General features: G+C 45.3%; 3 protein-coding genes and 2 long non-coding RNA genes across 10 annotated transcripts in view; 3 read left to right on the top strand and 2 right to left on the bottom strand.

Moving 5' to 3' along the window:
- The window catches only part of dgcr2 (DiGeorge syndrome critical region gene 2), a 9,083-nt gene extending 3,494 nt beyond the window's left edge, over window positions 1-5,589 (top strand). The window contains exons 2-10 of the mRNA XM_058064803.2: window positions 192-314; window positions 1,135-1,221; window positions 1,309-1,519; window positions 1,683-1,759; window positions 1,839-2,021; window positions 2,550-2,753; window positions 3,210-3,362; window positions 3,777-4,013; window positions 4,261-5,589. Of these exons, the coding sequence (XP_057920786.2) occupies window positions 192-314; window positions 1,135-1,221; window positions 1,309-1,519; window positions 1,683-1,759; window positions 1,839-2,021; window positions 2,550-2,753; window positions 3,210-3,362; window positions 3,777-4,013; window positions 4,261-4,490 (1,505 nt within the window). The 3' untranslated portion in view covers window positions 4,491-5,589. The remainder of the gene's footprint in view (window positions 1-191; window positions 315-1,134; window positions 1,222-1,308; window positions 1,520-1,682; window positions 1,760-1,838; window positions 2,022-2,549; window positions 2,754-3,209; window positions 3,363-3,776; window positions 4,014-4,260) is intronic.
- LOC144901094 (uncharacterized) lies at window positions 4,796-9,840 on the bottom strand. The gene is made up of 4 exons (XR_013629268.1): window positions 9,786-9,840; window positions 9,314-9,490; window positions 7,171-7,241; window positions 4,796-5,786 (listed from the first exon to the last, which is right to left on the bottom strand). It is a non-coding gene; the product is annotated as an uncharacterized LOC144901094 (long non-coding RNA).
- car15 (carbonic anhydrase 15) lies at window positions 6,861-11,591 on the top strand. Its single transcript, XM_058064808.2, has 8 exons — window positions 6,861-7,232; window positions 7,308-7,337; window positions 7,851-8,027; window positions 8,086-8,231; window positions 8,302-8,394; window positions 8,473-8,539; window positions 9,060-9,220; window positions 9,300-11,591. The coding sequence occupies exons 1-8, from the start codon at window positions 6,914-6,916 to the stop codon at window positions 9,513-9,515; spliced, it is 1,209 nt and encodes a 402-aa protein (XP_057920791.2). The 5' UTR covers window positions 6,861-6,913; the 3' UTR covers window positions 9,516-11,591.
- Window positions 10,951-25,652, bottom strand: part of setd1ba (SET domain containing 1B, histone lysine methyltransferase a) — a 15,805-nt gene continuing 1,103 nt past the window's right edge. For 2 of the 6 annotated variants that reach the window (XM_078794124.1, XM_078794125.1), the window contains 19 exons: window positions 25,067-25,146; window positions 23,990-24,832; window positions 23,626-23,777; window positions 23,386-23,484; window positions 22,238-22,508; window positions 21,657-21,778; window positions 19,744-20,832; window positions 17,229-17,972; window positions 16,865-17,038; window positions 16,696-16,789; window positions 16,401-16,612; window positions 16,244-16,310; window positions 15,816-16,136; window positions 14,477-15,744; window positions 14,155-14,322; window positions 13,955-14,080; window positions 13,688-13,807; window positions 12,578-12,715; window positions 10,951-12,495 (listed from right to left, as the gene is read on the bottom strand). In XM_078794124.1, coding sequence (XP_078650250.1) covers window positions 12,322-12,495; window positions 12,578-12,715; window positions 13,688-13,807; window positions 13,955-14,080; window positions 14,155-14,322; window positions 14,477-15,744; window positions 15,816-16,136; window positions 16,244-16,310; window positions 16,401-16,612; window positions 16,696-16,789; window positions 16,865-17,038; window positions 17,229-17,972; window positions 19,744-20,832; window positions 21,657-21,778; window positions 22,238-22,508; window positions 23,386-23,484; window positions 23,626-23,777; window positions 23,990-24,050 — 5,400 coding nt within the window. In that variant the 5' untranslated portion in view covers window positions 24,051-24,832; window positions 25,067-25,146 and the 3' untranslated portion in view covers window positions 10,951-12,321. The remainder of the gene's footprint in view (window positions 12,496-12,577; window positions 12,716-13,687; window positions 13,808-13,954; window positions 14,081-14,154; window positions 14,323-14,476; window positions 15,745-15,815; window positions 16,137-16,243; window positions 16,311-16,400; window positions 16,613-16,695; window positions 16,790-16,864; window positions 17,039-17,228; window positions 17,973-19,743; window positions 20,833-21,656; window positions 21,779-22,237; window positions 22,509-23,385; window positions 23,485-23,625; window positions 23,778-23,989; window positions 24,833-25,066; window positions 25,147-25,652) is intronic. The other 4 variants (XM_078794126.1, XM_078794127.1, XM_078794128.1 and 1 more) reach the window with 4 other exon arrangements.
- On the top strand, window positions 23,436-25,355 carry LOC144901093 (uncharacterized). Its single transcript, XR_013629267.1, has 2 exons — window positions 23,436-23,832; window positions 24,733-25,355. It is a non-coding gene; the product is annotated as an uncharacterized LOC144901093 (long non-coding RNA).

Here is a 25,652-nt window from a genome sequence, read left to right as displayed (position 1 = left end):
TCCGCCGTTCCATGCTGTTCTTGAAGTCCGATACAGTATTAGCATCCCTTTCGGATCTATGTGTGACCGGCCTCCTTTTGCTACTGTTCTGCAGTTCCTCTGTGATTAATAGTTGGAACAGCTGATCTTGAAGTCCAATGCAGTATTTCCATTCTTTCATAGTTAACAGTATGCCATCTTTGATGTTTCAGAGCAGCGCTGCAGTCCCGGGCAGTTCGCCTGCCGCAGCGGGAAGATGCAGTGTATCCCCATGTCCTGGCAGTGTGATGGCTGGACAGCATGTGAGGACCAGAGCGATGAGATGGACTGCCCTCGTGAGTATTTCCTCTTCTCTTGACATCAGGAAGCAACCAGTTGTCCGGTCGCCGATATGATTTCGCCAGTCGGCATCAGATGGCAGATGGAGGCGGGGTTTAAGTGGTCGCACGTGTCCGTCTCTTTTTCTTGATCTCTTTGACACGGAGAGATGAATCACTGAAATCCTATTGTTTTGCCCTTCTGTAATCCAGAGTCCTTATCCCCAGATCTCTGTCCGCATAATGGGTATTACTGACGGGATTGAGATCGGCATGTGACCTCTGTACAGCCATAGTTGTGCATGTTTTTCAATGCACGCTGTAAGGAACTCCTTTCATTCTCCAGTAGGTCACGACGATATACACAAGAGCTGTCTGCATGAACAGTGCGTTCTGTCTAGTCGAAAGCAGATCTGGATGTTTTTCCTTCCCTTGCTTTTTATTAATGCGAACCAATCATGCCTACATTTGGGCAAACTAGACCAAACGTCAGCCAAAGGTCATCCGTGACGCAGGGACTGAGGAGCAGCTTCACAGGAAGCTGTTGCTTTGAGTCATTACGTTCTGTTCTCATCCGTTGTCGAGCATGGGTTGTACTTCTGAGCCACTGTTATTCATTCAAATGTTCTGTTAATAGTAGTGACGTCATGATATTTATTTAGGAAAAAGTCCAGTTTTTTGAGTTCTCTTTACCTCCATGTGCACACAAACCATTATAGTTTTGGTGTGGTTCTATCTGTATGTCTATTTACACTCCACATGGAGGTGCGCTTTATGTATTGCATCAGTTTTACCTGGTGATATATGCTATAACTTTTTGACTGTGATGTTTTTTTAGCAATAAAGGAAGAACGGTTTCGTTTCGGCCAAGGGTACGACCAGGTTGATGACGTCATGGGCGTGGCTCAGCCTGTGCGCTTCAACAGTAAGTGTTCCTTTTTCTGTATTTAAAAAAAAAATTGAATTACAAAACAACCGAAACAACAATAAATACCTCCTTTGCTTCCTACAGAGAAATGCCCCAGTGGGTGGCACCACTACGAGAAGACAGCTAGCTGCTACAAAGTGTACCAGCGCAGTGAGAACTACTGGCAGGCCGTGGACACGTGTCAGAAAGTCAACGGCTCGCTGGCTACCTTTGTCACAGATGAAGAGCTTCAGTTCATCCTGAGGATTGAAGTGGACTTTGAGGACCAAGAATGCGAACGCAGAGACCAGTGCAAGTGAGTTTCCCGGAATGTTTGCTTCTGAAAATGTTATTTGGCACAGAATGTCCCTATGGGTCTTTTGACACGCCGTCCCTTCACATTCATTATTTTTGATTCTGTTTTAAACAAAGTTGAATAAGATGGTATGATGCAGTCATAAGTGTATTGTACATTTCAGGTTCTGGGTAGGATACCAGTATGTGATCACCAATCAGAACCACTCCCTGAAGGGCCGCTGGGAGGTTGCTTATAAAGGTAATAAATCTGCGCTTGTTCAAAATGGAGTCAAAGCCAACAAGGCAGTGTGTGTAAAATACGGTGTCTTTTTGCCCAGGGCCCATGCAAGTGTTTCTACCACCCGAGGGTCTCGCCAATTTGGGCGAAGCTTCGCTCAGCCAGGACAATGTCTTCTGTGCCCAGCTGCAGCGCTTCCAGCTCAAGGGCATGAACGAACGAGGGCTGCACAGTTGGCACGCCGAAAACTGCTACGAGAAGTTCCCCTTTCTCTGCAAGCGCAGTATGTGCACACCTGTACATATTTTCATGTTTTTGCTATCCTCTAAATACAGTGGTTCTCAGCTGATTTGGCTGCAGGACCGAGCATCACAAGGTAGCACATAATAACGCACTGTGCCAGCACAAAAGAAGTTAATGAACATTTCAGGAACAGCATGTTTTTATGTATAAACTTATATTATTTAAAGTGTTTTTAGTTGCTATATCTGAAGTGCAATTCAAAATGATTTAAATGTATGTTTTTTTTTCCTGTTTAACTAAGTAGACCAACACAAGTTTAATAATAGTTTGCATACATCCTTTGCAACAGCAGCTTCATCATCAATGAAAGCCAGTTTCAAATGGCACTGCAGAACTTTGTTGCCACTTGAAGTAGTATTAATAGATAACACCTCGTCGCATCAGAAGTGCAAGATTATTTTTGCACGATTTTTGTAAAATTCTCTCCAGTTAATTGTCAGGTGTCATCCTCTTAATGAAAATATAAATACAACATAAACGTGATGCCTGGCTTGACAATTCTCTGCAGGACAAACCTGTGTGGACATCAAAGACAACGTGGTGAACGAGGGCTACTACTTCACGCCAAAGGGCGACGACCCGTGTCTGAGCTGCACGTGTCACGACGGGGAGCCCGAGATGTGCGTGGCTGCGCTGTGCGAGCGGCCGCAGGGGTGCCAGCACTTCCGCAAGGATCCGAAAGAGTGCTGCAAGTTCACCTGCCTGGATCCAGGTATACCTCACTCCGTGTGTGGCGGAAAATACCAATTATTACAATTATCCACATTTTCTTGCCAGACGGCAAGTGTCAAAATAGTACGCTGGCAAAATGGTCTTGCATGAGTCCAAATTTAAAACTCCAGAGTCGCCCTACCGTCAGTGTGGGAGCATGGGGGATGGGCTGCGTCCAGATTATATGCATTTGAAACATTGCTTATTTAGTTACAGAGTAAACACGTGGATTCCCCACTGCATTTCTTGTAAATCCAGCTGCTTGTTTAAATGCTAACTGTCTCCTATTGCTGCTTGATTGTGACACATAGACCTCACTGTTGCCTCCTGCAGAGCAGAGGAAGTACTGCATGAACAAGCACTGCATGGTTGCACTTTATTTGGGTGATATTTAGAGGGCCGCCTATTGAGAAGCACTGCCACAAATATAAACTTTTGTTTTATATCTTCCCCTCAGATGGAAACAGTCTGTTTGACTCCATGGCCAGCGGGATGAGACTGATCGTCAGCTGCATCTCATCCTTCCTCATCCTCTCACTGCTTCTCTTCATGGTGCACAGGCTGAGACAGCGGAGGCGGGACCGTATAGAGACGCTAATTGGAGGAAACTGTGAGCATCAAGCCTTCTGTTTTATTATTATTTTCAAGATGTGTAGCAAAGCCGTCCTTAAAGTGTATAATAAAAGGTGGGCTCATCAAGCTAGGTGTTAGCAAGCGTTAGCAACAACAACCTTAGCTCATGTCTTGTCTGTGCTAACATTTTATTAGCCACATCATATTAGGTTAGCTTAAGTTAGCTGAAGAAAAACAATATGAATCTACAGCTTCCACATCTGTAGCTACCTGACGGATAGTTGTCAGAGCTTCAGGCTTTATTTTAAGACGTGTAGCGAAGCCTGCATTTTTGCTGGCATGCTGTACACGGGGTGGGCTGTACCCAATTTTTCACAATATGGGACCTTTTAATCTGTGAAACTAGACGGCTCTTCAAATACTGTTTCTTCTCTCTTTCTCTACGTGCCAGTGCACCACTTCAATCTGGGAAGACGCGTCCCAGGCTTCGACTACGGCCCTGACGCATTCGGGACCGGCCTCACTCCCTTGCATCTGTCCGACGATGGCGAGGGTGGCGCTTTCCACTTCCAGGAGCCTCCCCCGCCCTACGTGGCCTACAAGTATCCAGACATCCAGCATCCGGACGACCCACCTCCTCCATACGAGGCCTCCATCAACCCAGACAGCCTCCTTTACGTTGACCTAGGCAAGGCTCAATTCTTTATCTCAGGGGTAGCTGTTAGACCATTACTGGGCGGTGGAGGTACCCTTTAATTAACATTCATTAATGATGCTGATACAAGTATTCTGAACTATGTTTTAAAAAATGCATGCTTTTGCAACCACAAGGGGACGCTGAAGTTCCATCTTTACCAAATGGTAGAGGATTCCCTACATGACTAACCAATCAGTGTGGTCACAAATATTTAGAATCTCTCCTGTCATCATCACAGGACACGGCGGCATCGCCATGATGCCAAGCCATATGACTGTCATGGTGGATGGACTCCAGGCCGCTGATGCACCCAACGCCCCTGTTGTCCCTGTGCCGGACTCCCAGCCACCCTCCACTCAAGAGAGGGAGGACTCCATCGACAGCAGCACCCTCCTGGTGGGGCCTGACACCCCAACGGATGGGCCCGCACAGCCCGACTGCGTTTCTTCCCTCAGCACGGTAGTATAAGACTACACGAGAAGAGGCAAATAAAGGAGTTGTACAGACACACTAGAGCAGAGAGGACTGTTTGTGTACAGAAAGGCTGGGCAGCCTGCTTTTATACTGATTGGTCAGGAGGCCCACATGTAAATAAGCCAGGGACGGTGTGTCTTGTCCCTTGAAAGGATAAACATTAATGACAGCTCACGCTCTCTTTTCCCATCATGCTCTGCTTCTGAGTGAAAGCAGCACTGCTACCGTCTCACTTTCGTAGTCGACTGCTATGTGTGTGGCCCTGTCGCCACATGAAAGGGTTTGATAAAGCCACAATGTTTTATTTTTACTTTTCACAGACACAGATGGTGATGTTTGTGGTACTGATTTAGTTTTATTTGGTTAGAAGGAGCCTGAACTCGGCATGAATTGTTTTGCAGTGAGGAATGAGCAAGATCCTTTTTGGTTGAGCCATTTCCATAATTTTCAATCATGATGTTACTTTAGCGCCCCTCTGTGGATAGTTTGCTAACTGAACCATGTTTAGTGCACACTGATCCTCTTTTCTTGTTGGTGGGAATCCTAAGATTATCTTCATTGCAGTTAGAAAAGCATAACGAGTTAAACCCCACCCACCCTTTCATGATGACAATCGTTCCACCTGCCTATCACCCCCCCCTTTAATGATTAATGCTTATTTCTCCTCCTTGTTTTGGCTTTTGACAATCCCCAGTCAGACCCTCCAGAGAATAGTGCATGTGGTTGAGATGGTGTTTTATTTTTTTTTTCCATTGTTTCTTTGGTTGTCTGCAGTGCATGTATTTTCTAAATATTTTGCATGCATGCTGAGACATTTTTCTTTCTTTTTGGTGGAGACAGTGTTTTCTGTACAGTGTCTTTTTGGGGGTTTTTTGTTTTAACGACATCCTAAACTCTGGATGTGAGCAACGCTACATTCTCCACTGTACTGTGTGATGGTGACGACTGGACTGATTTTACTGTCTTTTTGTCTTTTATTTGGCAGCCTATAAATTAGACAATGCTCTGTTTGTATGAGGGGGGGAGTTTTCTGAGGTAGATGTACATCTAATCAAATGCCAAATAAACGACACCTTGCAGGATGACTCATGAATAGTGACATTCAGGTCAATTCTTCCACCTTACAGCCACTAAATGTTAAAGGTGGGTAATGGATGGGGAAAGCCCCCCCACCTACACAATCATATAAGTTAAGATGTCATTGAAAAGAAAGTGGATCTAGCACAGTGACTCACCGCATTGATGCTGGTCCTTCACTGGGAAGAAAAAGAGGCTTTGTTCACACGGGCCCTGTAGAGACAGAACCACATGATCTATTTCGGGACGAGAGGGGACGTAACACTAAGCCGCTCGTGACCGAGTTCAGTAATGTGACACCTCTTTGACCGATATAGAAAGTGAACACATGCAGCTTTTTCCTAAAGTTCATATGAATTACCACACAATAAATATACACATTGATATGAACTGAAGATGTACTTTTTTTGTATGCGAAAATCCATATTTGTATTTATGACACCAGTAAAGCCAACAAACCGCACATTTCTGATGGTTTTGTACACTTTTTTTAGGCCCCCATTTTTTAGGTTGCTCTTATGAAGCAGACAAAAATGGACACCCTTTTGGGGGTCCCAAAACAGTAATTTTGTCCCAGTCTCCAGGACAGAAAAGGCCCTCCTATTAATTTGTTCTAAACTTAAGAAAAGCAATAGGACAAGGTATGAAGCCAAAAATTTACCACTTCCACACAGAATGAGAGGACTGTTTTTCAACTATGTCATGTCAGACATGCTATGGCTGACTTCATGCAATGTAAAAGGTAATCTGATCAAATGTCATGGCTCATCAATATAACAATACTACATATAACTTGTCTTTTAATATGTTTTTTAGTCAAATGCAAAACAAATTTTTCAGCAATAGAGTGAGAAGCGATGTTCAAAACACGATGTAGCAAGGGACGACTGTACATCCAAACCAGCAGGTGGCGCCAAATGACCTATCCCCAAGGCATTTTTACCAAAAAATAAAAGTTGTCTTATAATCTGCGTCATCTTATATTCAGCTCAATATGGTATTTTTGTATGGGATGACCAAAATGGGGGCTACGCACACAAGATGCCCTGGCAATCAGACACATTTGGAGCATGGAAGAGTGGTCAAATATGACCAAGTAGTAAAAGATACTGCAATACTTTTTAGGATGTGCACACTGATGCGGCCAGCTGTTTTATTCTTAAATTGAAAATACTTTTCCAGGTATTTGTCTTTTTCAATGCATTATTATTTTCAATTCAAATGTTTTCCCTCGTTATTTTGGATAGTCTTTACATAGGTGATGCATTTTTAAAGCTTCCTTCAAGTATATTGTGTTACCGTCTGATTCACAGCGCTATACGTCCTCCGCCTCCACATGAATGGCTCCAGTTACTCGTCTGTGGACGTCAATGCTGGATGGGGGGGCGGTGGTGGTGGTGTGTGGATGTTGGGCATCAATGAGATTGTTGGTTCAGGGAAGAAAAAAAAAAAGACCACCAGACTGGACAGGATGCGCTTCAGTGATCAGCAGCAGAGAAAGTTCGCTTTCACCCGCGGGCCTATTTAAGCGGGTCGGCCTACACCGAGGTCCCCCCCCCACCCATCACCTGTTTGGAGCAGGACCAGGTTCTCTTACCATGATTGTGGCCGCTGCTGCTCTCTTGATGACCATCCATGCTTCCTGTGGTGATGATATGGGTGAGCCTCCTGCAAAATATCGGATTAAATCTGTCACAAAAGAATGAATATTTGCGTTTTCTTGTTTTATTTCAGATGACTATTGCTATAATAAGCCACATTGTGGTAAGTAACATTATTTCTATCTGACTAGACATTTATTATTGAATAGATTTATACTTTTTTCCATTGTTGTTATTGATTGGTTGATAGAAATCACATGCTTTTACTGCTTTATATTAAAGCAGGGTTGTTCAACTGGTGGCCTGCGGGCCAAATCCAGTCCTTAAATGATATCAGATCACCTGAATGTTGACTTTTAAACTTTGGAGAGAGAGTTGCTCTATGTGACAAGCACTCCTGTTATGTAGAGGATCTTTGGCACGTGTTTTTGCAGGATGCACTTAAACACAGCAGCACCTTTGACTCTTGCAGCAAGTTAATTAAAAACAGCTGAGTGCTTCTGTTGAATACTTTTAGGTATTTAAGAACTGCAGAGCACTCTTGTTATATAAAGGATGTTTTGCCCAGACAGAGATCCAAGATCTTTGACTAGGATTTTTGGAGTATTAAAAAACAGCAGAGTTCTTTTGTCATATACAGTAGAAGATCTGTGCTTGTGTTTTGGATGGTGCTCAGATCCTTATGCCTGGGGGGAAGCATTTCCCTCTTGTCACCCTCTACTCGAAGAACACCACTCCCCCATCAATTTAGACCAGGCGGTGACCACAAACGACTCTCTGGGACCTCTACACCTGGTAGGCTTCGACATGACCCAAACAGACTCATGGACGCTCACGAACGACGGTCACTCAGGTTAGTATTTTGGTGGCTACCTTGCATTATTGAGCATTAAAGCGACATTTGCCTGCAGTGGTCTTGCAGGTGGGTGGCGGCATGGTGGTGAGTGGAGGCGGCCTTCCGGATGTGTACCACACCCTCCAGCTGCACTTCCACTGGGGGGGGGCTGGCAGTAACGGCTCAGAGCACACGGTGGATGGACGCAGATATCCGATGGAGGTAGACTTTGTGTCACACCGCCGTACACACAGTCGTCATTGCGAACGTGTTTGTGTTGCCTTTCACTCAGATGCACATTGTCAACGTGAAAGCAATCCATCCCAACATGTCAGCCGCCTTGGAGGATCCCACTGGGCTCGCTGTGCTGGCGTTCTTTATTGATGTCAGTCTGCTTTATTTATCAGACTGGGTTCATTAGCTTTTTGTAAACAAATGTGATTAGTTTTCCTTCTTGTTGCAGGTTGTTTTTGGAGAGAATACTCACTTTGGACTTATATCGCAAAAATTGTCATCTATTGCTTACAAAGGTTAGACAAAATCAATTTTCATGTCTTGAGCTCTGTGAGACAAGCTTCCAAAATGAATGTTTTTCCTTTTTTTAAGAAAAAAGTGGGCGGCACGGCAGTCTAGTGGTTAGCGAGCAGACCTCACAGCTAGGAGACCGGGGTTCAATTCCACCCTCGGCCATCTCAGTGTGGAGTTTGCATGTTTTCCACATTCCAAAAACATGCTAGGTTAATTGGCGACTCCAAATTGTCCATAGGTATGAATGTGAGAGTGAATGGTTGTTTGTCTATATGTGCCCTGTGATTGGCTGGTGACCAGTCCAGGGTGTACCCCGCCTCACACCCGAGGACAGGTGGGATAGGCTCCAGCACCCCCTGTGACCCTCGTGAGGAAAAGCGGTAGAAAATGAATGAAAGAAAAAAGTGGATTCAGACTAAATTTTTTAAATTATTGTTATATATATTTATTTCTCAGTGATTTATTTTACATAATATTTTTTTCCACCTTTTTTTATCGCGTTTATGTATAACTTTCACCAAGGTCAAACCACCAAAGTGAAGCCGTTTCCACTGATGAGCCTGTTGCCTGGGAACAACATGAGCCAGTATTACAGGTATTACGGTAGCCTCACCACCCCTCCATGCTCTCAATCCGTGGTCTGGACCCTTTACGAGGTCCCCATCTACATTTCATGGACTCAGGTACATCTCTACTGATGCTATCATTATTATATTTATGATTTCGATGAGTAAATACATCCTTGCCTTTTTTTTGTTTTAGCTAGGTGAGTTTACCTCCCAGATGTTCTCCACAGAGAAGGACGCGGAGCAGGACACGCCTCTCAGGAACAACTTCAGACACATCCATCCCACCTTCAGTCGCGGGGTCTGGGCATCCAGAGAAGCCAAAGCGCTCACAGGGGCGGCGGGGCGAACCCTTGGGTCGGCTGCGGTCGCACTGCACCTAATGGTCTTAAATGATATATTTCGAATATAGTCAACAGCATTTAAAATCACATGTCACATCCTTACATTTTCTGTATTACCAAGTAGTTTATATATCCCAGATGTTTTTTGACCAAAAATGCATGTTCTTTCTAGCGCCAATACCGTATTCCAGTAAAGTTACACGTTATATAGTACAGTTTAGATTATTAACTATGCCTTTTCATGTGTCAAAACAGCTTATTTATGTCAAATGGAAATTCAAATATACTGTGTACATATATATTACTGTTTTGAGGTGCTTTAGAGAAATGCTACTTACTGTCATGCTAACCAAGAACTCTAAATGGTTAGGTTTGTTAACTCCACTTCCGTCGAATGGGCCGCCATGAATGTTAGTATAACTATTTTATATGTTGATTATTAAGCTTTGGTAACACTGTAAGGAAGGAAGAAACATTTATTTAATACGCCTGCGTCGAGCCCACCCACTTCTACAGTTTCATTCTTTTGGTCTTTGATGCTAATGCTAACTACAAACAATTTGGCCATTCTTTTCTGTTCAGCACATTCGCGACGTGCGAACGCATTATCATTCTAGTCATTTTCTCTCTATTCATTTTGCCTACAAAATTCTAATTTAAAGATTCAATAATGACAATGCCGGACAGCGTCAGAAGAATTTTGGTTCTGTAGCCAAGCCAGTACTATGCCCAATCATTTCTGTTCCGCACTTTCGCAACATAACATGTTATCATACTGGCGTTGTTGATTACAGACTAGTGACAGGGAGTGTGTGTGTGTGTGTGTGTTTGTGTTTGAGCTGATAGCTAATGCTAATTATCTTTGTCTTTACACACCACCCGCCTCCTGGCACGGCCATGACCGACCACACACACACACACAAAGCCTTTTTGTCCTGGCTCGTGCAAGAGTGACGTCGAGCATAAACAACAGTCAAAATAATTGACTAATACGTTACAAAAATAGTCTGTGTCAAACCAAGTTTGAAACAATTAATGTTAACGTAAAATAAAGCTAAATTGAGCTAAATTGAACATATGTGCCCATTATGACCTCGTGCCGGTGCCTCACCACAACCAGAAGATGGTGCTGTTACTTTGTCATCCTAGCCATTTTGTTTTACATCCTGCCTCGCAACAAGTGGTCACACACGTTATGCTAAATTTAAATATAAATAGATTGAAAGTGGGAGTGGGGTAAATGATTCCCAATTAATTCAATAATTCTTTCAATAATTTCTTTTTCTATGCTGCTTAATCCAGTTCACTTTTAGGCGAGAGGAGGGGTTCGCCCTGGACTGGTCGCCAGCCAATCACAGGGCACATATAGACAACCATTCACAGTCACATTCAGCCAAGCTAAGAGTCCGTTGTTATAAATAAAAACTTCAGGGTACACGGTCATTTCACAGGCTAAAAAATACACGTAAAATACATTAAGAGTAATCATGCCGATTTGTTCTTTGAGATGTCATTCAGATTGCAGAGCTGCCAAACGTCAAATTATAATCACTTTTCTCCAAAGAAACTATGTATGGATGTATGCAAAACTGCTTTATTTCCATGTTGAACATTTTCATACATTTGTTATGTAATAAATAGACAAAGAGGAGCAGGCTGATTGTTCAGTCCCCTTCCTATGCCGATTATGCACTTTTTCCTTTCTCTCCACACCACAAAACAACTTTTCATAGAATTTACAATACAAATAAACCTAACAAAACAAAAGCTTGACACAAGCTGAAAAATGTCCTGCTACAAGCTCACCGCTCGCAATCATATTGTTACACAGCTCTCGGAGCTCTTGATGTGTGTAGCAAATCCCTGGGGAACAAAAATATATATATTTATATAATATTCACAGTTAGCTTATGTACACACTTTAAAGAGAATTACAAAGCAAGACGGACAATTAAGAGAAGACGTTTCTACAAGAAACAATCTTTCCAAAAGGGGGAGATGGTGACTTCCTGGACGCAGTGGACCTTCTTTCTTTCCTCTTTTTTGTTCTTTTCTTTAACCTTAAATAAACTTAATTCCTTGTAAATTCCCTGATTTTTTTTTAATAGTCAGTCTTTTACTAGAAAAGAAATCTTAAAAGTGTGACCCCGTGACAGTGTAAAAAAAAAAAAAGCTTGTAGGTCTTTTGTACAAGTATACAATATTCACATCACTGGATTAAAAAAAAAACAAACTCAATTATTGTTAAAGCAACCAGATGAAAAGTAAAATATGATGTCCAGGGGGTGATAAAGCGGAAGTGCCATGATGATTTGTTTAGGTATTAAACACTGAGTTGTAATAATACAAGATGAAGTCAGCTCTCACACACTTCAAGCTTAATTTTTTTTTCAGGATGACTACATGATTGCCTGTGCATTGCGGGCCTACAGGGGGCGCTGCATTGCACGTTGTGGAACACTTACAGTATGTGCGCCCATAAATACTCTTGAAGAGAACACTATAACTGGATAAAATGCATCAATTCTGTATCAATGCATGATGTGATAGTTGTTGGTTTTAAGTAGGCTAACATTTAAGGATTTTTGTGCCCTCACTTATTACGGAGGGTTTGCCCCTTTGTGGTCATTCTAGTTGATTCGTGTGATGAATTAGTCCAGAGGCAGAATCAAGAGTTGGAAAAAGAAGGCTTTGCTTCTTCTTCCATCCTTTTTGTGTCAAAAGGAGCAGCTGCACATGTGGCGGAATACCGGGGTGAGAAGGAGACGTGAAAATTAAAATAAAAGCCCCCCCCCCCAGACACGTCCGACTGAACAGCACCATAAATCGTAAACAATCAACATGTGATGAGTGCAGTAAAAAGACCCTCTGGCCTTAATTGAGCGTCCCCCGGCAGTTCTCCGCGCCGCAAAGGCAGGGAATCTTCTCGTCCTCAATGGGGAACTTGTAGTCGTACGTGATCTCCTCGTTGACATTGATGGCCTGTCTCGAGTAGATCACAATCTTCTTTTGCGCCTCCACAGTGATGACCTTGGCGTAACAGTTAGGCTGGAAAAGGAGGTCAAAAACATTGAGTCTCATGAGACAAAAAGTTTGGGACGAATGCATTTAGTCGTCGTCGCTGTCTTACATTGCAACTGTGGTTGATGAAGCGTGCAAAGTTGCCACACTTGGTGGCATCGATGATGGTGTCGTGGTCCACACGGAACATGTAGCTGCTGCCGATGCCCTCATCCTCGTAGCGTTTCTCACGCATGTCCGCAATCACCTGCAAACACACACAGCAAAGAGTAGAAAGCCAGTAGAAAATCCGTTTATGACCTCTGTGTGTTTTTTGTTAGCATGATTAAAGCCCTCTAATAACATCCCTATAATTTCCTTTACACTTGCATTACCCAATGAGGTAGACACAATCATAGAAAACCAGACATCTTAGACATGAATAAGACACATAACAGACTCGCACGTGAGCATCTGGACACAGTTTAGTAAAGGTGAACATAGTTTATGTTTGTAAATAAATAGCTATTTTTGATGTTTGTGTTATGTTGACATAGTTTAGATTCATTCATTCATTTGCTACAGCTTTTCCTCATGAGGGTCGCGGAGGATGCTGGAGCCTATCCCAGCTGTCTTCGGGCGAGAGGCGGGGTACACCCTGGACTGGTCGCCGGCCAATCACAGGGCACATATAGACAAACAACCATTCACACTCACATTCATACCTATGGACAATTTGGAGTCGCCAATTAACCTAGCATGTTTTTGGAATGTGGGAGGAAACCGGAGTACCCGGAGAAAACCCACGCATGCACGGGGAGAACATGCAAACTACACACAGAGTTCATAGTTTAGATATTTAACATAAATAATTGTGTCAAAGTGAAAGTTTGAGAACTGTATTTTTTTTTAATGGTGATTTGTTGTTTTTGAATACTTTCTTGAAAAAGATCGGTTGTCTTATATTCAAGTCAATGTATGAAAATTTGGCCAGTAACTTGCACAACGCTTCTGATAAAACAGGCCAAAGCAAACTGAAACGGTCACCAACCAGACATACTGGATGTGATCCAGATCAAACTTGACATTGTAGCTTTGGACCTTGCATTCACAGATTACTTAAGAGTCAACAAGATATATAATATCAGCTTTGTGGCATCATCAACATGTGGTGATGACGATCGATCTTTGAAGAAGTATGCACTAAACGTGAATAGAAGAACGCTAAATGCGTCCTCACCTGTCTGATGTTTTGTCCCACGTACTCTATGACCATCTCATCTGCAGCGATGGGTTCCAAGGCAAACAAACCCCAGTCATGGATGTGAGACTTGCAAAATCGGATCTTCTTCTTACGGAACTGAAAGAGAGGAAAAAACGGAGATTTGTCAACATTCTTTATATTATATATATATATATATATATATATATATATATATATATATATATATATATATATATATATATATATATGTGTGTGTGTGTGTGTGTGTGTGTGTTTGCTCACCTTGAGCTGGTTGAATTTCAACAGGTCACTGTCGCACGCAAATGACGACAGCAGGCGGCGCTGCTCGGACCGCCGCTCCGATCCTGCCCTGGTGGAGGCGTGGACTTGTGCGGGAATGCTCATGCCCTGCACACAAACAGTCTGTCAAATATCTCAACTTTTACAACAGTCTGGAAAGTTTCCTCCACTATACCCCCCACCTGTGTGTCCACGGGCGGCTCCTCCGACTGCAGCCGGGTGCTCTGAAGGTACTTGATCTTGTCCTTCTTGTCGATCTTGTAGTAGCCCTCGCTTCTGGCACAGCCGGTCATGTGATCCCTCATACCGTCGTCCCGCCTCTTCTTCTTAATGCGGGGGATGTTGGTGGGTGCAGAGAGGTCAAGGTAGGAACTACAACGGGGATAGTACTACAACACGTCAATAAACGGACTGATTTTTCATAGAAATGACCCCTTTGGTTTCAAACTTGTAACTGTCATCATGTCAGACAAAGCAACGATTGATGATGTTTGAAAGGATATGAGGATGGTTGACCCAAAGTGTGTCGTTGAGCCAGTCGTTGCCGTTATCCTGTTGCAGCATCTTGTCATAAGTGACTTGCAACAGCCGTACGTCCTCCTCATCAATGCCTTCATTCCAGATGTCGTACAAGATGGTCATTTCCTCAAAGTCGCTGCGTCGTGTGAAGTACGCCCGCGGCGGCGTGGTGACGGGCGACAGGCTGTCGAGCAACAGCTCCTCCCAATTGCGCCGCGCCCTCCTAGCGGGCTTTATGGGCACGGGAGTGTCGTCTTCGTAGGAGAGGAATCCGTCTTCGGCTTCAGACAGCACCATCTTAGGTTCACCTGCCCTTAAGTCTGGACTGGGGCCACTGGGAGACTTGGAGGACATCTTCTGCATGGCAAGGTCTCGGATATGCGTGTTGTTGGCTAAAGATGTCAATTCAGGCGACAGATCCAAAGACTCATCAACTGCTGAGACAGAGACGGCGGGGATCTTTCTGCCTTTGGGTCGCCCGGGTTTACGCTTTGAGGAGATGCAGTCGAACACGTCAGAATCCTCCTCTGTGAAGCCCACGGGGAGCTCCTCTGATAGGCTGCCTGCAGGCTCGGTACCTGTTGATGAGGCTTGGTTAGGCAAGTGGCTGATGGGAGGCTCCTTAAACAGAGGCCTATCGTCCAGGCTCTCAGAGGAAATCTTCCGATTAAGAGGAAGTGTTGAGGGGTCGGGGAAGACAGGGGTGAAGGTTAAGTCTCTACCAGGAGTGCGAGGGACTCCAGCGCTAAGGACAGGAGACTGTGCAGGGTAGGAAAAGGGACTACCAGGAATGTGAGGGGAGCTGAGCATCAGGCTGCTCCCCGTCAGCGGGGCGTCACTACCTGGGGTGTTGGGCACCGTGTCCGTGCTCTGAGACTTGCCCAGACTCCTGGCACGCTCCATCAGGTCCCTGCCAGGTGTTCGGGGAATGTCCTCGTCCGTGGGGAGCCGAGCCCGCTGAGGGAGTTCTGGCAGAGGAGCGGAAGGCGGGTGGAGGAGGGAGCGATCTTCTACTGTCGGGTGAGGCGGGAGAGGGAGGTGCATTAAAGAGGCAGAGGTGGATCTGGGTGTGGCTGTTTTGGAATCGAGGTGGGACGGGGCCGATCGGCCCGGCTGGGGGGCCATTTCCTGAGGCTCTGCTTTACCTTTGGGTTTGTTCTCATGGTTGCTGTCAAGCAGGGCGCCTGTTGGCGTGCGCGGCCGTAAGTTCTCCTGATGTTCTGACTTCACTGCACAAACGCCTTCCTTTATGACTAAAAACCAAACAATTTTATTGAACAACATTAAAACTAAAATGATTTGTAATTTAGGAGGAGACACCTACCGGGAACACCTTTAGGTGACGGTGGCTTCAGGCCCTCGGGTACCCCTTCCTCATGTCTTGGAGGTCTTTGATCCTCCATAGAGTTTGTGGTCACCTCCGCAGGAGGACTCGGCGGCTTGGAGCCTGCCTCCCCTTCTTCATCAGAGGACGAGGACGAAGAAGACGACGAGGACGAAGAGCTCTTGGAACCTTTGCCCTCATCCTCATCTTCGACTTCCACCTCCGAGTCCTCTTCTTCTGAGCTCAACTCGTATTCCGAAGACTCGGAGCTCTCTGATGAGGAGTCTGAGCTACTTTTGGAGGACCCTGAACTTGTGGACTCTGTGAGATTAAAAGATGCTACAGTTTTATATTAAAAAAAAACTCTGCAAGAGATCATGTAAAGACGCGAGAATGTGTGCAAGTTTGGCATTTGGTTAATAAAGTACCATCATCTGAGGAGTCTGATGATGCACTCCCACTAGATGACTCTCTGCCACCCTCCTCTTCACCGCTCTGCAAAAACAAAACCAGGGGGAAGAATATTTCACCAACATCGTGTGGTGTGGCGTACCAGCAGCTGCCATCTTTAGAAGGGGGGCTTACTTTGCTTGGAGACAGCCGGTCAGCCGGCTCTCTTTCATCTGGCTCTTCCTCTCTGTCCCCAAGTGACTCCTCCTCTTTCCCAGAGGTGTCCACCTCCTCCTCGCCCTCGCTGTCCAGCTCCAGAGGGCGCGAGTGTCTTCGTTTGGCCGAGATACTATCGGCGCCCATTTTGGGGTCGTCCAAGGGCAGCTCCGCCGGGTCTCGCTCACGGTCTAACAGAGGTGAACAGTGAAAACATGAGCAGCTGTGGATGTGCAGCACGTACCCAACACCAACAGGAGGTTGGGGCGTATACCTTCATCCTCCAGCTCGTCTTCCACTGGGGTGGAGGGTCGCGCTCGTTTGTTCTCCCCCGCAGTGGCGGCCTCAGGTGGGTCCTTCCTTTTGACCTGCACGCAGCATGTGAATGAACACCAAAAACCGTGGCCATGGTGGTCAGGAATAGCAAAACTCCTTTGACTGACCTTGAAGGATGGCAACCGGATGGCTCCTCGCAAACCAATTCCCAGGCCCATTCCTTCGTAGCCAAGCCCCTCGCCCTTGTTCCAGTTCTCGAGCAGGCTCGAACCTATTGTCTCTTTAGGCTTTGGTCTTTCTTCTTCTTTCCCTTCAGCACCTTTAATTGGAGTCAAGGACGCCTGGGAAAACATGTGAACAAAGCGAATGAAGAGCACAATGACGCTTCTTGGAGCCACACAATGTCACAGACAAATGTTGACAAACGCAGATCATTAGCATTATTGCTACAGACATACAAAACGGCACTTTTCAACTGTGTAAATTAAAAACCAAAATCAAGACTGGTGAAATGTAAAAAGAAGTCCTTACCTTTGCTGAGCGTTCCTTCTTCTCCCACCATTCATCAAAAGCTCTGAAAGCGACGACCTCCACCATTTTACGGTTGAGGTCCCTCTTCATGATAGCCTTCAGTTCTTTGACAATGACCTGAAGGACACCTTCGATAGTGGCCTTGTGGGGATCCTCCTTTTTAGTTTCATACCCAGGAGGAGGGACAGTTGGGTTGAACTTAGGTATACTGTGATGCTGCCACTGTTGCCCGGGAGCCCCCGCTGCACCGTGCGCAGCCCCCATGGACAAATGCGGATAGGGTCCCGCAAATGGCCCGGACGCGGCGCTATCCAGAAAATGTGGATAGGGATAAGGGCCACGTGTCTGAGCCATGCGACTCAGCATCTGCTGTTGCATCTGAAAGGACATGGGGACTGTACTCCACTGTTCCCACCGCAAACAGCTCATCAGTTCCATTTGCACCAGCGGAATCATGTTTGGCGGGTAGTGAGCCATATGCGGCAGCATGTGTGGGTGCACGCCGGGGTGAGCAGCGAGGTGGTGCCCCGGCACGGCCGAGTGGGGGCCAAGGTGGTGATGGGGGATGGCGAAGCCGGCCTGGTGGGCGAGGTGGGGGAACCCGGGGGGATGGAGGGCTAGCGTCTGGAGGGGGGACACGGCAGAATTCACGACAATGCCTTTGCTACAATCACCACCGGTGATTGGCGTGCCGGGCATCTCATCATCCGAGATCTCCATGTCTTCTCCCGACGACTGATGACTCTGTGTGACAAGGGTAGAGCGAAACATTTTTACAAGGTGTCTTACTGCAGGGAGAACATTATCCTGTCCACTAGGTGGTGCTCATATGCATGCATATATTAGTAAGAAACATCTCATCAGTTACAGTATTTCTTGAGGTCCGAGCGCACACATGTGATGCCATACTTTGGTCGGATTTAAAATAAAATCAAATGATGCTGCTCCACTATTTTTTGTTAGCTTCCTTTGTCACTAATGAACAATTACAATTAAAGTGACACGGAGAGTGGTACTGGAACTGTCACAAAGTCACTTGTTACAACAGTTTTATTGCAAATGTTGATCCAAAATAGGTGAAGAAGAACGAGGACGAAAAGGCTTAAGAAACATGATTAATTGCCAAGTGGGAACAGGTGAGTATAAAAAAAGTTTGGAAACGCCTGGTTTAAACTTAAAGGCATACAGCTATGTCCCTAGTGCCTGGAATAAACATACATTGTGCCATTAGCTGACTTGGCATTTAGTAAGTGCTATGATCTTCTGGCAATGTCATGTCTCATGTTTCTTCTCTACGTGATAACTTTGATTCCTTTGTGGAAAACATTATGAAACACAAAGAGTTATTATGTGTTGCAGAAAAACACGCCATATGCTTCAACATTATTCTCACTGAAGCAACGTCAAGCGCTCTTTGATGGTATGGTCACCGATACAAGACCTATGTCAGGTCAAAGACTTGCAAGAGTGTGTCACAGGAACAAAAACGTAAATTCTCTGAGGGCTAAGCGTGTTATTATTTTAGAGCTGCAGAGGGCCCGAGACGAAGCGTGCAAAGGGGAAGGTGGTATGTTATCAGTTTCTGTTCCAATCACAATCTTTAATTTGAGAGGTCAATGAAAGTGAGGCTCCTGTTGCTCAATCAAAATGACAGCAAATTATGAACCGAAGCACTGATGAAAGATCTGTAACATGAAAAAGGCTCCCCAGTTGGAACCATTGCAAAGGAAACAATAGTTATCCTGAAGCAGGAGTGGCGTCGTTACACAAATGATGTTTGCCTTGTAATAACTGAAATGTGAGAACACACGCGGCGGGCGACCAGTCCTGACTGTCAGGCTCGGGCAGGCACAGGAAGTATAGCACTGAATGGGGCCAACAGTCAAATTAGTGCTTTCCTTTGCAAGCGAAACAGGAAACAAAAATAGTATTTCATTCCTCAATTGCACATAAGTCAAGCGTGCAGAAACACAGGAGGACAAAACTCCTTTACACACAAACATGTTTAAGCTGATACGCCACATTTGAGATGCTGGGAAACCCACGATTTTTTTTTAATTGAAGAAACGAGTGGAATGAAAAGGGAAAGTTTACTATAAGCACTTGAAACCACGCCTTACTTCTTGTGCCTACAACTCAAAGCTAATGTATGTTGTTCAGATGGCTTAACATTTATATGGATTGGTTTTTAACATTTAACATTTCTGTGTGTGTCCCCAGAGGAAAAGGTCTGGACACCCCTGCACTGAATCATACAGAGAGCCGCTGTAATTGTTTTCACTTCTACTGTTGCTGCATAGGGAAGTTCAAATAATACAAACAGGCCTCCACATGATGAAGTGCAGTTCTACACCATTGTAACAAACATTGTTCATCAATAGCTCTGTTTGCATCATTAAAAAATAAAAATGAGCATTATTGAGGAAAAAGCAGCAGAAAATGAATGAATGAATGAATGAATGAATGAATGAATGAATGATTATGTCTGAGGTGTTTGGTGAATGTTATGTCTTACCGTGTCCATTTTGTCAGTTTCTGAGTGGTCCCGAGGAAGTTCATCTTTCACCTCACTGTTGCTTGTCATCTCACGGACAGGAGAGCCGATTCTCTTTACTAGCGAGGCGGTCCCAAGTATCGTCTCGTCCTCGTCTGAATCCGGCAGCGGGGTGGGACTGATGTCCTCCAAGCCTGTGCTACAGGGACGGGAGTTTTGCGTCCCAGCGGTGTACAGGGGAATGGGGGAGAGCTGTGAGGACGAGGAGGAAATGGGACTTCCCTCCATTCGCACCTCAGTGTCCGAGACTTGCTCCGCCAGGAAGGGCAGCAGTTTAGTCCTTTTCTCCTTGAGGAGCATCTCAATACGAGAATCCAGGCTATTGCGCTCTGGATCCGGGGCCGGGGAACCGGGTGAGGGGCAGTGCTCGGGGGTTTGAGGAGGCGGCGTGGTTGGTTGGGGTCCCGGTTCGGGTGGAGGCTCTGGGATGGGAGGCGTTTCAGGTCTATCCTTAACGGGCGGAAAGTCAGTAGGAGCTACCGGGGGCGGCTGTGGGGGTCTGTGGTACTCACCCTCCCTTTGGGCTGGGTGATGAAACGTGGGTTCCGAAGCTGGGAAAGCTGGTGGCAAGGGAGCCTGGTAGGGTGAGAAAGCCGACTTGAAATTTGGCGTAGCAGGGGGAGGTGCTGTGTAGGTGAAAGACGGAGTTGTTGGCGGCGGTTCCGGCGGGGTGAGATGCTGCTGTTTAAAGGGCGCTTGCTCAGACGACGTACTCCGATACATGTTGCTACGATACTGAGGCCTCTCCGGTCTACGGTTGTATGCATCCTGGAACTTGCTCTCGTGTCTCCGGGACTTGTATCCTCCCGAACTCTCTGCCCGGCTGGACTGGTACGCAGGCGTAGACTGACGACTGGAGTAGCTGGAGTCTTGAGAGAAGGGCGTGCCTGCCTGGCGTGGGGTCCCCTGGGACTGGGGCGTGTCCTGCCTTAGGCTCGAGTAGCCCGTCTCCAGGGACAGCGGTGTGGTGGAACTGCTGCTGCTGGGTGGCACCGGCCCTGATGCTGCAGAGAGGCCGCTTTCAGATAACCTGCGGATTGGCTCGTATGCCTTCAGGACGGACAAATAAAAGTCTGGATTAGAAGAGGAGGACATATTTGGACAAATAAAACAGCGAGAAAAGGGAAAATAGCAGCATAACTGGCAAATGTATTTGTAATGCGATTTTTGTGTAATCGGACAAAGCGGCTAAGATAAAAGCAGCTGCTGCAGGTTGCAGTTTTTTTATTTAAACCATTAAAAGCTGTTTACACAAAAGCTAAATAGTTCCAGTCCGGTCTTGTGTTTTGCGCTTTCCCTTACTGTACTGAAAATAAACCGAACTGTGATTATGGCACACACTTCCACCCCTACCGCCAACTGTGATCCAAGATTGATTTTAAAATCAACAAGGAACTCATTTTTTTGTTGATGCATACCTAACAAATCACAAATGACCAGATTTGACATGGCATCTGGGCAACAAGTGTTGCTGTGGAATTTCCCATGCTAAATATTTGGACAATTTGAAAAAAGAGCGCCATTGTGCAGATTGTCTCTTAGATGCAATGGAAATATTTAAAAATTATAAATTTTGATGCTCGACGGGAAGTTGCACAAAAAACAAACATGTCTTGACAAAAGTAAAAAATTAACTAGTGGATGGGAGTATCAGGGCTGGGCACAGGCGGGAGACTGGGGTGGGAGGGTGTAATGCTACAAGGTCAAAGTGCATATTTCAAAGCCCTTTTGAGATGCAATTCCTTAAAGGAAGGGCAAACAAGAACCATTCTGCTCGACCACCTGTGTTCACTGATAAAAAAAAGGCATCTCTGGATAAATAAGTCTGCTGAGCTCAGCAATTCCTCATATTGAATGAATTTCCCCCAATTTACCAGTAAGGCTTCCGCCAGGCTACGAGGAGAGACTTCCCTTGCTTCCTCCACGCCGACAGGAAGAGTCCGCGGAGTGTAGCTGCCATTCATCAGGAGCTGGAAGTACCGAAGGCGATTCTCACCTGAGGAATAGCAAACAGAAAGGGATTTGATGGCAAGTTTATAAAGAGGCCATTGTTGGAGGTAATCTGGCATTGTTCTAACAACAGGGAATGCTCGTTTGCAGCTGGAAACAAACCCAAAAATCTATGGAAGAAAAAAACTTTTCGGAATGGGACAGTGCCCACGCAACTATTACCTGACTGAAGCTACAATTGTAGCACCTACATTAAAGCGAGTAGAGCTGCAGGGGGGAGGATGCTGACAGGTTGTTTAAGTGTTTGTTTACATGGCTGAAATTAGGCACACTGGGAGTAGAGGGCACCCTCAGCAGTGGGCTTGTGGGAGCAGGGATTACAATTCAATGAAATTCAATTAGGTGCCCAAGCAATGGAGCCAACTACCTGACAGCTGTTGCCTGAAATAATGCAGCTTTTCATACGCTGCACACTACAAGTAAGGAGGACGTCAGTCAGGTTTACCTTTGGGGTCAAGCTCCACATGGATGATGTTCCCCATCACGGACGTGTTGTGCAGCGACTGCACGGCCACCTTAGCGGCCTTGACGCTCTCAAAGACCACTTTAGCAATGCCCAGGTGCTTCTTGTTCTTCGGGTTGTAGAGGATCTCCACTTCCTCAATGTCCCCAAACTTCTTGCACATGTCAGTGAGGAAGCCCTCCCTGATGTTGTCATTCAGACGAGCGAACGTCACCTCCTTTGGAGGCACGGGGCCGATGTAGCACTCGTCGATCTTGGAGGAAGTATTTAAAAAGAAAGAAAAGTGCTTAAGGGTGTTGGGGTTGTGGCAAAAACCAGTAGGCTAAAGCAGGGGACTTATAGGGAAGTGCAGCAGTTTGAGAAAAATAAAGAAACACATTTACAAAACCAGCTAACTTCACTTATGTCAAAAGCGAAAGGAATTGATGCATAGTTTCTACCGTGAAATAATAAACCGACAACTCGACAAAACAGAAAATCTGTTTTTCCACAGAGAGGATCTTTGACTAGTTTTTCCAGAGTGGGGAGTCCTGTCGTAATGCTGGTTTTTGATGTAGGTCAATAAAAACAACAGAGAATTCGTGTCATTGTGAGAATATTTGACTAGCATCGCTTCATCTGTTCCTTAAAAATAGCAGTTTAAGAAGATCTTTGATAGATGTTTCAGCAGTAGGTCCTTAAAATCATTAGTGTGCTCCTGTCATATAAAGGATTTTTGGCTAGCAAGGTCCTTTAAAGCAGCAGGGTGCTCCTGTCATGTGGAGGATCTTTGGCTAGTGTTTCTGCAGTAGGTCCTTTAAAGCAGCAGGGTGCTCCTGTCATATAGAGGATCTTTGACTAGTGTTCATGTTTTTTTGCAGAGGTCCTTAAAAACAGAACACTCCTGTCATTTAGAGGATCTCTGGCTGTTGTTACTGGGGTGAGAAGACTCCGCAAAATAAGCTCCAGAAAATCAGTTTTACAGGGTGTAGAAAAGGTTGTATTTTGTGAGGAGAAACCACACTCAAGGCTGAGTTTTGAGAACAGCTTTCCAGGAAATCCTGAAGATGAGCCAAAGGGAATGTGTACACAACTTTGGAAGTTATGACACCCCAACACATATTCTCAGCGCACACTTGCTGTCAATATACCTTAAATTTGGGAACCGGCAAGTCGGTTTCTTTGTACTTGGTCCAAAGACGTCCGATTCTGGGGTCTCGAACGATGTCCACCGGTGGTATCCCCGGGTTCTGAGAAGGCGGCAAGGCATGCACACACTTTGATGTTAACCACGTAAACAAAGCAGGAAGAACACCGAACAGTGAACCCACAACCCTATACAGACACACCGTAGCCCCATCATGGAGGTCGCCGACTCGGCGTTCACTTACGGGCATGTTGAACGTGTGTCCATCGTAGCGGTAGACCTTGTGCGATCCCTTCTTGAGCGCCGGGTCGATTATCAACTTGTAACTTCTCCAGTGGTGACTCCGCTTCTCCGCCGAACCGCACACCGGGTGACTGTCGGTGCCGTTGGCCAGCGCTGGAAAGGACAGGCGAGCGATCAAGCAAAAACGGTGGGGGGGAAGCAAGCTAACGTGAGGCAGCGCTAACTCAACACGGTCCCGTTACCACCACCGACACCAGTCGCCCCTCTTCCTCGACACTTCCACACAAACGTGCATGACTTTAAGCGACAATGTAACACCATCACGACGGACAATTGACGAGAGAGGAGAGGGGGGAAAAGCTTACTTGAACTCTGCTTTCTGCCATGGTCTTCGTGCAATTTGTTTCGCTCCCCCGGCTTGGACATGGCTGGTCCGATCGAGGGGATTTTTGTCTTGAATTGCTAAAGAAATCACCTTCACCTTCCGCCGCTTAGATTACATGATTTATCTTGAGGAATAGTGCCTGCTTTTTCGGCGAGAGCCAGCACATATTGTGTGTGTATGTGTGTAGCTTCTGTCTCTCCCACAATACACCGCTAGGCTTTGCCCATGTCGAACGCTGAGCCGCACTTTCGCTACAAACTTCTATGTCGCCTTTTTATTTAATAAAACACAATTTCGTGTTGTCTATTTTCACCTACGCTATGACCCGGTTAAATACATATATAACTGACTTTAGAAAATTATATTAGTCGTTTAACTGCTCGAATATGTGCCGTGTCGAATCTGCCACTCGCGTTTACCCAACTGACAAATGCATTATGCTGCATTTGGCAAAAATACTTGTGCCACTAAACTATTATAAAAAAAATATCAGCGCGACTATGTGTTTTAATATTTTTGAGCAGACACCTTCAAAATCAATTTAAAGCCGCTGAACAAACATAATAGTGTACATTTCCACAGATCGTAGCTTCAAAGGCGATTAAATCGTCATCAGACGCCGTGTTGCTATTATTTTCTTTACATGCTGTTTTTTGTTGTAGGTTTTTCGACAGACAATGTTTTTTTTCCCCTTCTTTGACATTGCTTGCTGTTTTTTTGCAGTGCTCGGGCAATTGGCTGGTTAACAGCGGCAGCCTGGTGTAGCCAATCAGAGCTCAGCACCAGATGAGCGGTCTGCTATTAGAGGCACGGCTCAGGAGTCCTTCAACAGAGCAGAGAGAGAGGGGGGCCCTGAAAGCTCTCGGCAGCCATTTTCCTGCTTAAAAACAGGGGGACTTAATGGGCCTAGCTGGGTTTCCTTTGTCTCAAAAAAGGGATCTTACACTTGATTTCCTCAACCTCTCACGGACTATGATAAACCTTAAGATTGCTCCTTTGAAAGGATTTGAGAAGAAGGAAGAGAGAGAGAGAGAAAGAGTGTGCTGGATGTAATTACCCTGTGACATTTTGAGCCTTTTTTCCTCTGCCTGGAATCCATCTTTGTCTTAACTTGGTCACGGGCACACCCATATAATACTATTTGAAAAGAGAAAAAAAGAAGTGAAAATATTGTGAATAAACAGCTCTTTTGGGAAGAGAGGGGTAAAAACAACACAGTTTGTAAATGTTTAAGTCAGTTTTGCACCCATGGGCCTTGTATGAGTAGCAATGAGTAAGTCCAACTCTTCTATAATAATCTTTGCAGCATGCTGTTGTTGATTATTAAACTATTTTTTGTCAATCTATCAATTGAGCTATCCAAATGTCTTTTTTTTATTGTAGCATCCAACTTTATTCCATGTTCTTATGACAAATACAACATACATTGGTGGCCTTTTTAATGTAAAAATACCCTTCTTAGGCTTCTTGCATTTGATGCTTTGATTAATGGCTTTGAACATTTTCTCCCATAACAGAAAGCTGATGGATTATTGAGAGAGAACATCTGTGGGTGCAGAATTTGGTTTGCCATTTAAAGGACCAAATTGCCGTCGCAGTCGACGTGACCTTGCATGAAGGTCATCTTTAATTTCCCAAACAGG

Source organism: Doryrhamphus excisus, linkage group LG10, assembly GCF_037039965.1.
Source record: "Doryrhamphus excisus strain RoL-2023G ecotype Guam linkage group LG10, RoL_Dexc_Guam_v1.1, whole genome shotgun sequence".
In the NCBI taxonomy this organism is placed as follows: Eukaryota; Metazoa; Chordata; class Actinopteri; order Syngnathiformes; family Syngnathidae; genus Doryrhamphus; species Doryrhamphus excisus.
Note: the sequence above shows the minus strand (reverse complement) of the source record. Positions and strands in the feature narration are given on the sequence as shown.

Bases quoted from the DNA above. Each gene is read 5' to 3' on its own strand.
- car15 (XM_058064808.2), top strand. From the start codon at position 6,914: ATGGCTCCAGTTACTCGTCTGTGGACGTCAATGCTGGATGGGGGGGCG. The intron at 7,233-7,307 runs GTGAGCCTCCTG...GTTTTATTTCAG, and splicing joins TTCCTGTGGTGATGATATGG to ATGACTATTGCTATAATAAG. The intron at 8,232-8,301 runs GTAGACTTTGTG...CCTTTCACTCAG, and splicing joins GACGCAGATATCCGATGGAG to ATGCACATTGTCAACGTGAA.